This window comes from Coccinella septempunctata, chromosome 3 (assembly GCF_907165205.1).
Source record: "Coccinella septempunctata chromosome 3, icCocSept1.1, whole genome shotgun sequence".
NCBI classification, from domain to species: Eukaryota; Metazoa; Arthropoda; class Insecta; order Coleoptera; family Coccinellidae; genus Coccinella; species Coccinella septempunctata.
The window spans coordinates 27,602,164-27,615,343 of record NC_058191.1 but is presented as its reverse complement, the minus strand read 5'-3'; the positions used below and the strand labels follow the sequence as shown (position 1 = coordinate 27,615,343).

Here is a 13,180-nt window from a genome sequence, read left to right as displayed (position 1 = left end):
GCTTTATTTTGTGGTTTGTCCGAATTCAATCAAATCGAATTATTTGAAATTTATTTCGGGAAGTCTGGCTGCCATTTTGTTCGCAGAAAAATTTCTTCATTCGTATGTTTTCACCTCGATGTCTAAACCATTTCTATGTCTCAACGGAGTTGGTTCCGCAAAAAAGGCCGAATAAGGATCCCATACAAGGTCATTAGTCAATTTATAGTCATATATATGTTTTTGAATTCTTTGGAATTCCAAGCAAGAAGCTGTTTAATTTATTTCTCCAATATTTGATGGGATAGTTTATAATACATATCTGTTTAAAATCCACATGAATTTTATTTTCCTTAAATTATTTTCAGACCCTTGTTTTATTGCAGAAAAATCTGAAGTTAGTTGTTATAAGTATTTTCGAGTAAGCAAGCTTATTAAACATGAATACTAGAAATCACTCATTACTCATGGTGCTGCAATCGTCAAAAAGGACCTTTTGATAATCTGTGTTTCTAACTAACCCGAAAACGCTCAATTTTGGTGATCATTAAGAGTATTTCTCAAGAAAAGGATTCGAAGCTCCTGTAGTGAATTCAACGAATCGAAATATCATATTCATGCATGTTTTGGCACACTTGAATCATATGCAGAATTTATTGAATTCATTAGGCTACTTCTTTTGGAAGATATATGTAAAACAAAAAGATTATCAATAGGACTTTTCTGGGGGAAGCACTTTCAATGAATGATGTCGAGCATAAGTTCATTTGGCAAATGGCAAACAGTATGTGGGTATTTCTTGGTTTTGTATAACCTCAGCACTAGTTAGAAGCAATTTTGGTTCACCTAACTGAAGATACCTACTCTTGAAAGACAAACATACCCACCGTAGATTTGGGTGACTTGGGACGATTTTTAAATTCAACTTGTCATATTTTAAAAACGGTGACCTATTTTGATCTGAAAAAGAGGTTTAAATATGCTCAATGAACCAGACTATTGATTAGGATAGATACAATGCTTCAGAATTCGGATATAAATTAAAAAAAAATAAAATATACTTGTCCCAAGTCACCCACCGATTTGGGAGGCTTGAGACACAAGTTAAAATCCATTGATTTCTCAACTCTCAAATGGAATAGGTGATTTGGGACGGTGTATAGTTTTAAAAAATTATAATTTGAGTCTTTATAATTGAAATATTCGGTAAGGAAATCAAATGATAAACCTCTATTTCAGCCAAAGTAAATATATTAAAACTCAAATGTAAAAAACTAAACGAAAAAGGGAATTTTGATTGCTTTGGTGATATCTTTGTGGAAATAACGTAAATGAACACCCTATGAAACAATAAGATAAATGAATGGGATCCGTGTTGCCGTTTAATTTTTAAACAACCTTGTTTCATGACATATCTAATATCCCACGTATCCAGAAAAAAAATTACACATGCAAATAGTGAAACGCATGTACAGGTACTAGAAAGTATAAGGACCATAAAAAACGCGCTTTTACTCTCCTGAATTCGTTAATTTTTCCCGTCAATTCAAACGCACTGGTCACGACAAACTCAACAGGAATTAATTGTTAAACTAACCGAAAAGGCGCTGCACAATCTTATAGTTCCCTCACTCATAAATGGTAAGAAACAAAGAAATCTGCAAGAAGTGTAATTGTCCCAAGTTACAGTACTGTCCCAAGTCACCCGAATCTACCGGTATTTTTGCATTTAAAATACTGTAGATCGGTTGATTTTTAGATGATGTATTAAAAGTTCCTTTTCCAAAACAATCTGCGAAATATACTATTGAGCTACGTGTCTTCTAAATAAACAGGAAACAGGAATTATCACCCCTTGAAAACTTGGTGAATCTGAAAAACCGAATAAGCATATGCAAATAACGGTTATTGACATCCTCAAATATTACCCAGAAGTTGAATATTAGGTATGTTACCCATTTCAGAAGGTGAGTAAGAAAAACCAGTTATTTTTACATAAGCGTTATTTGCTTATGCTTCTTCGATTAGTTCATCAGACATTTTTGGTGTATCATCATCTCCAAAAATTTTTCTCTACCTTACCGATTCATCTTGTATGTATATACGGACGTAGAATAATAAACATCTCTACAATTAACAAACAAGTATATTGACTAAAAATTATATACATATTTCAAAGACTAGTTTGACCTAATCGACGGTAATGCTGACGTGATTTGTTGGAGGATCTGTCATATAGAACCAGGATAAAGTGATTAGTAGACGATGAGTTATATTTTAAATCAACAGAGACAAGGATTTTGCAGAATTTGATCAATACTTTCTAGATTATCAATACTTCCAAGTCTATCATCAACATCAACATACATACATATTTTTCAAAAGAAAGGACATAAGTGCCTACTCACTTAAAAGTTTTTTTCAGGAGGTGAGATACCCTTAGCCCATTCCGGCGCGACGCTCGCGTCACTATCACACGTTGCTCATGCACCAAAGCAAGGCATGCGTACCGCTTATAAATTGAATGTTGGGAAGGTGACCTCTAAAATAACTATCCGGTATTTTAAGTCTACACAGTTCTTACTGTGTATTGTCAATGGTCAGATACCTAATTTCGAAAAAATCTGTGATATCATAAGTGTTGAGTCGAAAAGAAAATGTCTACACCTCAGAGCGATTTCGAGAAAAGAAAGCAGATTAGTGTACGTGGTATCGCCGAAGTTGAAGATGTTGCTGCTATAAAAAAAACATTCAATAGGCACCTGCACTACACCCTGGTTAAGGACAGAAATGTTGCCACCCCTCGTGATTATTATTTTGCCCTTGCCCACACCGTGAGGGATCATCTCGTGTCACGATGGATAAGAACACAACAATATTATTACGAGAAAGACCCAAAGGTAAAACACCCAATTCACGTATTTTACCTACTCCTTTCCAATGTTAAAATTAGGTAGTCCTTTCGTTATCTCAACAAATGTTTATTCATCTCAATTTGGATGAACTTCTTCGAAATAAAACCAAAAATTGGTCTTGACTTCGAGGGACTTATTCACTCAAATATAAACAATTATTGTGTTTGCCCAGTTCTCATATCAAATGTTTACGAAACTCTGTATGATATTTGTTGGCGAAGAAATGGTCACTTATAGCCTTTGTCTTGATAAAAAGAATTTGGGACACCTTCCCTGTACATCAGTTTATACAATACCATTTCAAAATCTACGATATTCATTCAGTATTTTTTTATATTTGACCCTATTCGTTCTGCACTCATTTCTTGTTGTTTAATTGATAAATTAACTTAATTTATTCACAAAAATTCAATTTTAAATGTAGTGATACAGATTCAGATGAAAATCTTCATTTTAAATGAGATTTGACGGTCAAAGAAGTCATACTGATGAAAACTAAACAATGTGCCTTCAATCCAGTGGCGTAGTCCGATTAGACTATCTGGAACGACCACGGTAACGGTCCATTGAACCCCAATATTTGTACATATATATGTATTATTGCCTTATCATTTTTGATACAGTATAGCATGCCTAATAAATTCGCCGATAGTAGAAATTTGACCACCGCTTGAAAGAGATCTCTATATGGAAAACTTTCATATAATCCTATGAATATTGAATGCAGAATTACAAATTTATCCGAATTAGGAGGCTTGAAAACGACCACTACACTGCGGTACCTTTTACACAATTTTAGCACCGGTCATTACACTGAATTTTTCACATCAAAATGCCAATATATTCAACGAAACATTCTATGGGTGGGTCAAGTACCCATGGTGTACCCTCAGGTGTACCTGTGCAGGGTGAGTCTTTGACTCGTACAAATATTTTAATTATTATATTTTTATTCTTAAGATCAAAAGAAGCACTTCGTTTTAAAAGATACAGACTGTTGAAACACAAAATTTATTTTTAGTTCGATCTCACAAACGGTTTCATCGAATGAAATGAATTGCGGAATATAGTTTTTCATTTATTTGACGAATCTTTTTCGAACACAAGATATCATACCCACTCCTTCCAGTTTTCTCATTAGGACCATTGCGTACCATGAAAATACCAAAAATTCAAAGACCCCTACTCTTGAAACTAAGTTTGGCGCTATCTAATGAATGTTCTTAGGTTTTGTTAAAGTATTCTTTATATTTTCTCGTACAATGCGCCGTTTTCGAGTAATTTGATCAAATATTAAAAATTATTTGTGAAATTTGAAAAATCGGGTACTTTGGCTGAATTCAATTCTGTTTAAAAGATCCACATATGTTTAGTGTCACAGATCTAGGCCCGTATTAATAGTCAGATCTCAAAACGAGTCTCAAGACTTACCTCAGTTGATACTTTCTCAAGATAGTGATAGCATCTCAAGATGACGGCTTATTAATAAACACATATCAAGTCATTATCAGTTTGATACTATCTCAAGAAAGGAAACTTGAAATTCAACTTATGAAATATCTTGAGTTTGAGTAATGGTCTTGAGATATACTTGAGACACGAGTTTTGGAAGAACAAAAGACAATTAAATTACTGTCAGTTCACAAAGCAAACCAACCCAACTTTCATTTCGAGATCATCTTGAGTCAGGGTTCGACCATACTCAAAATTTGACGTTCCCAAAACCTATCTTAAGATCATTCGAGTACTTGAGTCTACTCAAGTGAGATCGCCGATTGGGACGTCATCTTGACAGAGTCCCAAGTCAAATTTATTAATTAGTCTGATGTCTCAAGACGCTACCCAAGACATTCTCAATACTTGAGTCTGACTGTTAATACGGGCCTTAGCTAGTTATTCTGAAGGTAATTTTGTTTTTCCAGGTGTGACACTGCTAATTATGAAAATTTAAAATGGCTATAACTTTTTATCAGGGCCGAATTGGTAAAAGTGGTATAGGAAAAAAGTGTTTCTTTTGATACAAGAATCTACTGTTGAAATATTTGTACTAGTCAAAGACTGACCCTGTATAAAAGTCATTATAGAATTGGGCAGTAATGAATATTTATTTATATGGTGCTCGATATGAATAGATAGATAAATAACATCCTTTATTCCATAGTATGTACAAAGGAACTCCCACATAAAATGAACAGTGTCAAAAACAAAATTTCAAATCACCTCAAATAATCATTCAAAGGATATGGTTCCATAGCAACCAAATATTCCCTGAAATTTTTTTTGAAACTCTTGAAATTATTCAAAAGTTTGATTCTATTAGGTAGATTATTATACAATTTGATACAAATATAAGACGGATGACTTTCTGACAGAGACAATTTATGTATAGGATAATGTAAATTTTGTGATCTTAAAGGATATTCCTCGGGATATTTGCTCTTCCTAGTGTGAACTGAAAAAATATACTTTTTCTTGAAGAAAAATACCAAACACTCAAATATATAAATACCAAAAACAGTCAGCATATTATTTTCTTTAAATACTCCCCTGAACGATAGATAAGCTGAGGGTTGTTGAATGTTGAATTCACATTGGTAAGACCGAGGGTAAGACGCTTAAGAAAAACTGAACTTTTAAAAACTTAAGTTTTTGATTTTTATTCATCTTAATATGCTTTATTGAAGTGGATAAGTTGTATTTGTTTGTTGATTTATCGGTCAAGAATGGTGAAAATCATACAAATAGGGTAACACGTAACACATTTTCCTGCTGGATTTCCTCAGGAATGTTTTCCATAAAAATAAATATCGAAACCTACAGAATAAGACGAGATTGTCGGATGATTTAACTAGAAATATACGCATAATTGTTCAGAATTTCGCGAAAGAAATAAACTTGGCAATATAAGCATTTTGTGCTATTTGGCGTCTCTTTCTTTTTCGAATCATCGCCAAATCTCAGGCTTCTGAATGTTAAGAGTTGTATTTATTGTGTTTTATTTTTAGAAATCGTATCCATTTTGTATTTCACTGTTCTGTTCCGGACAACATCTGATTATTACCAAACATAAATTTCACTGGAATTAATAGATAATTAGAACATTCTCCCCTCTTTGAATTTTGAGAAATAATATAAATTTTAATTCAACGAATAATTCTTTTATTTTTCCGAATCTCTGAAATTGTTCTGGAAACTTCGAAATATTTCGCATTTTCATCGAATGGAATGATTTTTAAAATTTAGTTTTCATCGAAGTGATTAATCTTCTCCGAACAAAAATTCCACCCACCTCTTCCAGTTTCTTAAATATGGCCGTTACATACCATAAAAATACCAGAAATTCAAGGAATGTAACTCCTAAAAGTAAGAATATTTGACCATTTTGCAAAATAATAGTATACTTCATTGATTCAACTAAATTAAATTGAAATGTTGTAGGAATAAAGCGGGGAATAAAGTGTTTCTTTTGACCTCAAGAATCCACTGTTGACATTTGTACGAGTCAAAGACTCACCCTGTATATGTACAGGGTGTTAAATTCTGAAACATATTCAATACAATGAGTACATCGATTCCTCATCCACCTAAAGTTTATTTATACTATTTTTCTTTATTGTAGAGGGTCTATTATTTATCCTTGGAGTTTTACATGGGCAGATCTCTGTCGAACACCATGATCAATGTTGGGATCCAGAGTCCAGTAGACGAAGCTCTCTATCAACTCGGTTTGGACATTGAAGAACTGGAGGACATTGAAGAAGATGCCGGCCTTGGAAATGGCGGTCTGGGTAGATTGGCAGCCTGTTTTCTAGATTCGATGGCAACACTGGGCATGGCTGCCTATGGCTATGGTATAAGGTGAATTGAATACTCTGAGAGATTTTTATTTATTAATTATTCTCGTCATGGATCTAGATATGAGTATGGTATCTTCGCGCAGAAAATCGTGGATGGCGAACAGAAAGAAGAACCTGACGATTGGCTCAGATTTGGCAATCCGTGGGAAAAAGCTCGCCCAGAATATATGATTCCCGTCAATTTCTTTGGAAATGTCATTGATTCACCTAAGGGTAGAAAATGGGTGAATACTCAAATAGTCTTCGCCTTACCGTATGACAATCCAATCCCTGGCTACAAGAACAACGTGGTCAACACCCTGAGGTTGTGGAGTGCTAAATCACCCATTGATTTCAATCTGAAATTCTGTAAGTTTAAATATGTTTAAATAGCTTATCAGAGGATCTAGGTCTTAGATTATATTTCAATGTGTATCTATCTATCTATCAAGTTCTTCGGTAGAGGGTAGAGACAGTTACCCAGTCAGTTTAAGATGCAATTAGAGATCTAGATCATCTGAAAGTTTCAACTCTTGCGTGGGTCGAATTTCAAGTGACGTTAAGCTGGACCCGAAGGCTATAAAACTTGAAGTAACCACGCAATTCTTACAGCGGTCTGCCATAAAACCAACATAAGTAAATTTCATTCATTTTTTTCTTCTTTGCAGTCAATGACGGTGATTATATCCAGGCAGTTCTGGATCGTAACTTGGCCGAAAATATCTCGAGAGTATTATACCCCAACGATAACTTCTTCGAAGGCAAAGAATTGCGTCTCAAACAGGAATATTTTATGGTAGCTGCCACCCTCCAAGACATAATTCGTAGATACAAAGCTGCAAGGTTCGGTTCTAGAGAAAGCGTGAGAACCAATTTCGAATTTCTACCTGATAAGGTTGGCATACAGCTAAACGACACGCATCCCTCTTTGGCCATTCCAGAGCTCATGAGGATCTTGGTGGACATAGAAGGTCTTCCTTGGGAAAAGGCCTGGGACATAACAGTACGAACTTGTGCGTACACCAACCACACTGTTCTACCAGAAGCGTTGGAAAGATGGCCAGTATCTATGTTACAGTCTATTCTGCCACGACACTTAGAGATTATATACCATATCAACTTCTTGCACCTGCAGGATGTAGAGAAAAAATGGCCTGGGGACTGGGATAAGATGAGGGCTATGTCGCTGATCGAGGAAGATGGTGAAAAGAGGGTTAACATGGCCCATTTATCAATTGTTGGTTCACATGCAGTCAACGGTGTTGCCGCCATACACTCTGAAATCATCAAGAAGGATTTGTGAGTATTTAATTTAATTGAGTCGGTAATTTAGAAATATTATGGAATTTTGCGATGATTCACTTGATCATAGGTCATAGCTTCGGAGGATACAAGCCAAAAGTTTATAGAGCATAGCCTGAAATAGGCCGGAAGGTTAGACGTTGACATTGTTGACATCGGAGTGTCAAGAAGCACTGGTAGATATGTACTACTACACAGAAGTTGAGGAAGTTAAAAAATGTTATGACCCATTTAAAAGTAGCCGATTCTTGTTCACCAAATATTCATTTATAAGAAATCAAATGTTAATTCTCTTACCTTTGCTTGGTTTTCCCCTCTTTTGATAACTTTCTTAGTTTCAGGCACGTTCTTGTCGTTTGCGTTTCTAAGAACTAAGAATGTTGTACAAATTAATGTTGAATGTTTCTTTTGGAACAATTTTCAAATAATACTGAAAACACACCCATCAAACTGTGAAAATTTTATATGGAAATTCTAATTTCAGGTTCAAAAATTTCTATGAATTGACTCCTGAAAAGTTCCAGAACAAAACGAACGGTATCACACCAAGGAGGTGGCTGCTGTTATGTAACCCTGGTCTCAGCGACGTCATATCAGAGAAAATAGGTGAAGATTGGATCGTCCATTTGGAAGAATTGCAAAAGATTAGAAAATTGGCAAAAGACTCCAATTTCCAACGTGCCGTCATGAAAGTCAAACAAGAAAATAAACTCAGATTAGCTAAATATCTGGAGAGTGAGTATAAGGTCAAAATAAACCCGGCTTCGATGTTCGATATTCATGTGAAAAGAATCCATGAGTACAAAAGACAACTGTTGAACTGTCTGCACATCATAACTCTTTACAATAGGATAAAAAAGAACCCAAAGGCGAAAATAACGCCAAGAACTATTATGATCGGAGGTAAGGCAGCTCCAGGATATCACACTGCCAAGAAGATAATCAAACTCATCTTGGCTGTTGGCAAAGTGGTCAATAACGATCCCATCGTAGGGGACAAACTGAAAGTTATCTTCCTGGAGAACTACAGGGTAACTTTAGCGGAAAAAATCATCCCTGCCGCAGATTTGAGCGAACAAATTTCTACCGCTGGAACGGAAGCCTCCGGAACAGGAAACATGAAGTTCCAGCTCAACGGAGCTTTGACGATCGGTACACTAGATGGCGCTAATGTCGAAATGGCTGAAGAGATGGGGATGGATAACATTTTTATCTTCGGTATGACCGTGGATGAGGTGGAGGCATTGAAGAGGAAAGGATACAATGCCAACGACTATTACTCCAACAATCCTGAACTGAAACAGGTGGTCGATCAGATCAGGAATGGCTTCTTCAGCCCGGAAAATCCCAATGAGTTCCAGGACCTCACAGATATTTTGCTGAAATGGGATAGGTTTTACCTATTGGCTGATTATGAGGCTTATATAAAGAAACAGGAGGAAGTCAGTGAGGTTTATCAGGTGAGGTGTTTGTTTCTTTCCTAGACTCACAAATAAAATGACATCTCGTTGTATTTCTCACTTTCACCTCAATTAAGTTTATTGGGCAAACTATAGATATGCTCAGAGAAAAGGCCTGGGTGGTAAATGGATCGATTATTTGAATTCATTTTTCGCAGGCTAAATCAGAATTTCATTTCTGATGAATTGAATTGAGAGGAATAGTAGAGATTTTTGAGAATTTTCGGCCAAATAGGTCGATGCTTTTTGCAGAATTTTCGTTTGATTATTTCCAAAACCAATCTTTCCTGCTGTGCGGCTTTTCGTCATAGACTACTAGAGATAAATCGATTAAAGTTTTTTATAAAACCCTGCAAATTTTATACAAAAGATCAGCATTTTTCGAAATATTCTAATTCAAATTTGACAAATCACATTTTAACGAAGAAGTTCATGTATTATTATACAATGATTTGAAATTAAATAACTTGGGGGATTTGCCTATAAAAGCAGACTTTCCTTTCTCTTCGATTCTTCATAGTGAATAACCTTTGAGTACCTGTGTTTGCGACGAGCCGTTTAACAAATTTTTAGTTCGAGACGTTTTTTTTGAAATTAATTTTTATTTTCGTTTTCCGCGAGTGCTTTGAAGTAAAGGAGGTAGGTCCCCGTCTATACCGTTCAGTTTCTTTATTAGACCTATACCGGTTATTTCTTTGACACTGCTGTACTGTATCGCTTTCTGTTTAGCTATCTTTTACCGTATTTTACCCTGTTTCGCGTGTCTGACTTTTTCTTCGCTATCAGTCATGGAGCGTTAGCCCTTGGGGTAGTGAAGAGGAAGTCCCGTCAACCCCCTGTTCGCGTTCCCGCGTCATAAGTGTTGAAATAGAAATCTCTTTTTTTCTATCAGTCATGGAGCGTAAGCCCTTGGGGTAGAGAATAATGGATACCGCTCGTCGTCAGTGAAATCCCGTAGTTGCGCTCAAAATAGACCTTTTCTTCGCTATCAGTCATGGAGCGTAAGCCCTTGGGGTAGTGAATAAAAGTCTCGAGTAGATCCGCCCTGGTTGTTGTTTCTTTTATTTTTGGAGAAATATAAATGATTACATCTCGATACCGTATAGCAAGTCATTTCACTTAGCGAGGTCATCCTTGGTATCCATTTCGTCAATTCTGGTTGGCGCATTTTATTGAACAACCTTTGATTTTTCACTGTACCCGGTATAAACTTTATAAAGTGCTCGTGATCGGATCGAATTTCCAGAATGTATGTTTGCTGATCGATTCGCTCATATTTCATACCTACACATATTTCCGTTGTTTATAGAATCATTTTCCGAAGGTGTGAACAAACTGGTACATAATTTAATTTTGACTACTTCGTTATCGCTACCACCCTAGTTAACAGCGAACTCTGTCTCCTACTAGCAGCTACTCTGGTAGGTTTGCTATTCTTCCTAGTGAAAAGAATAGCTGGCGCTCGAGACAAGTTTATCCGAGGAAACCACGTTACAATGGTGAATGAAAAAAGTGATTCTTTTGACCTCAAGAATCTACTGCTGAAATATTTGTACGAATCAAAGACTCACCCAGTATATAATTCCTTGTAAACCATCCTGTACCTTGTACTTACTCGTTTTAATGTGTGTATATGGAATTGAATATTCTTGGAATATTTTTCATAATGAATCAAAATATATTCTAGCAGCTTTCGCTATTATCGAATAAATGTCTGAAACTGGAAATTTTTAAAATTCATTACAGAATTATTTAAGAATACGTTGTGCGTTGTCATATTCAATTATAGAAATTTGTATACTATACTAATTTCCTTAATTTTTTCAGAATCAATCCAAATGGGCTGAAATGTGCATTAACAACATTGGATCCGCTGGCAAATTCTCCAGTGATAGGACTATTATTGAATATGGAAAAGATATCTGGGGTGTTGAACCAAGCTACGAAAAACTGCCAGCTCCCCACGAACCACCAAGAGATTGAGCAATTGTGATAATTTGAACAACTTCCCACATATTTTCGTCTAAGTATTGAATCAGATGTAGTATTTCTAAATCTTTAGAATGATATATTTATACATTTGTTTCTTGACAAATATTTTTTGGATTAATTCAACAATGCTCAGTTGTTTGTTAGTGCCATATGTAATATTATAAAGTATTTTTTATTATTGTGAGTTTTATTCCAATATTTTCGAAATATAAATGAAGCATCCACACAAAAATGCATAAATGAAACACTTTTTTCGTGAAATCAAGAAATGTTGAATTGAAGAATAACCGTCAACATTTCGACCATGTGTTATATGACATTTTTTGTTTCAAATCACACGTCTGATCCCCCCTTGAATTTTGGCCACTTTAAAAGTAGACACCCTGTATAGAGCACATAAAATCATAAAATGTATATTCGTTTCAGTTTGGAGTGGAGAGGAGACCTATATTTATAGACAATTCACGATGAAGGATGCACTTTTTTGTATTTGTTCCATTGTTGAGATCTCTCAGTATAAGAACTATGAAGACTGTTGGTACCTCTGTTCTAAATTTCTGGGAAATAGAAAATAGACAAAAAATTCTCCACAAGCTAAAGCCTAGGCTGCATACGTCCTTTTCAGAAATACGCCCCTGTATCTATCGATACATTTCACAGACATACTCGTATTAATAGGATTATTATATAGCTGAAAGGTCTGATACATTTATGTTACCCTCCAGCGTGATAGCTCCTTGACAATATGCCTCTCTTCCATGCCATAGAACTCGTTATTAAATTATAACTACCAAAGGGCCGGTCCTTTCTCACATTTGCAATATTCTGTTTGCTTCTATATTCACATTTTTTTTGAAAGGTACGTTATTGATTCGAACTTGATCAAAGCCATATCTTAGTACCACACAAGTATGGAGGGTTGATAATGTTGATATGAGAAGAACAATTATTACATATTAATGCTTGATGAAAGGGTCCGGAAAATACTAGAAATTAGACAGAGGGTGTTCGCGATTGAAGAAGTACATATTGAAGAGGAAAGAATGTGCTGACAATTCTGAACTCCATATTCCATAAATTATTATTAACGTTTTGACTGACTAGAGCTAGAGCCTTCTATTTGTTAAAAAAAAACCTCTTATCCGAAATCTCATTCTTTTACGGAAAACACTATACAATATATGACCGCGAATGTATTGAAAACATTGGACAACAGAAGTTGGATTTTCATCACACAGTTTATCTATAGAAATGACGATTCATAAAACTTCAATGAGCTCAGTATTGTCAGTATATACAAAGTGATTTACGAAGACCGTAAGTTATTACGGTTAATTAATTGAGTTATGTTGTGAGAAATGATACCAACGTTCGTTTTTTAAATGCAACACCCAGTTTTATTAGATTTCTCATTGAATTCTACATTGCTTTGATGTATCATTTACATATTTTCCCCAAAAAATTTGTCTGAAATCTGAAAAAATTTTCTCAAATAAGGCTCCATTCTAATGTTATTAACTTATTTGAGATTTTTGCAGGAAAAATTATCATTTTCTAGCTTCTATCAGAAGACCTCCTACGTTAATTGAACATGCAGATTGCAGGGTGCTTCGATTTCAATATCAAAGTTCAGTAACAAAAACCTGTAAATTCATTTTTTCAAATGATAACCCATTTCTTTTATTGCTCGGGTGGT

At 35.2% G+C, this 13,180-nt stretch overlaps 1 protein-coding gene across 1 annotated transcript; it reads left to right on the top strand.

Moving 5' to 3' along the window:
- The first annotated feature begins 2,556 nt into the window (after positions 1–2,556).
- LOC123309428 (glycogen phosphorylase) lies at positions 2,557–11,662 on the top strand. Its single transcript, XM_044892549.1, has 6 exons — positions 2,557–2,879; positions 6,514–6,752; positions 6,810–7,099; positions 7,399–8,029; positions 8,517–9,492; positions 11,320–11,662. Exons 1-6 carry the CDS (start codon positions 2,637–2,639, stop codon positions 11,473–11,475), a joined length of 2,535 nt encoding a protein of 844 aa, XP_044748484.1. The 5' UTR covers positions 2,557–2,636; the 3' UTR covers positions 11,476–11,662.
- The last annotated feature ends 1,518 nt before the right edge of the window (positions 11,663–13,180 follow it).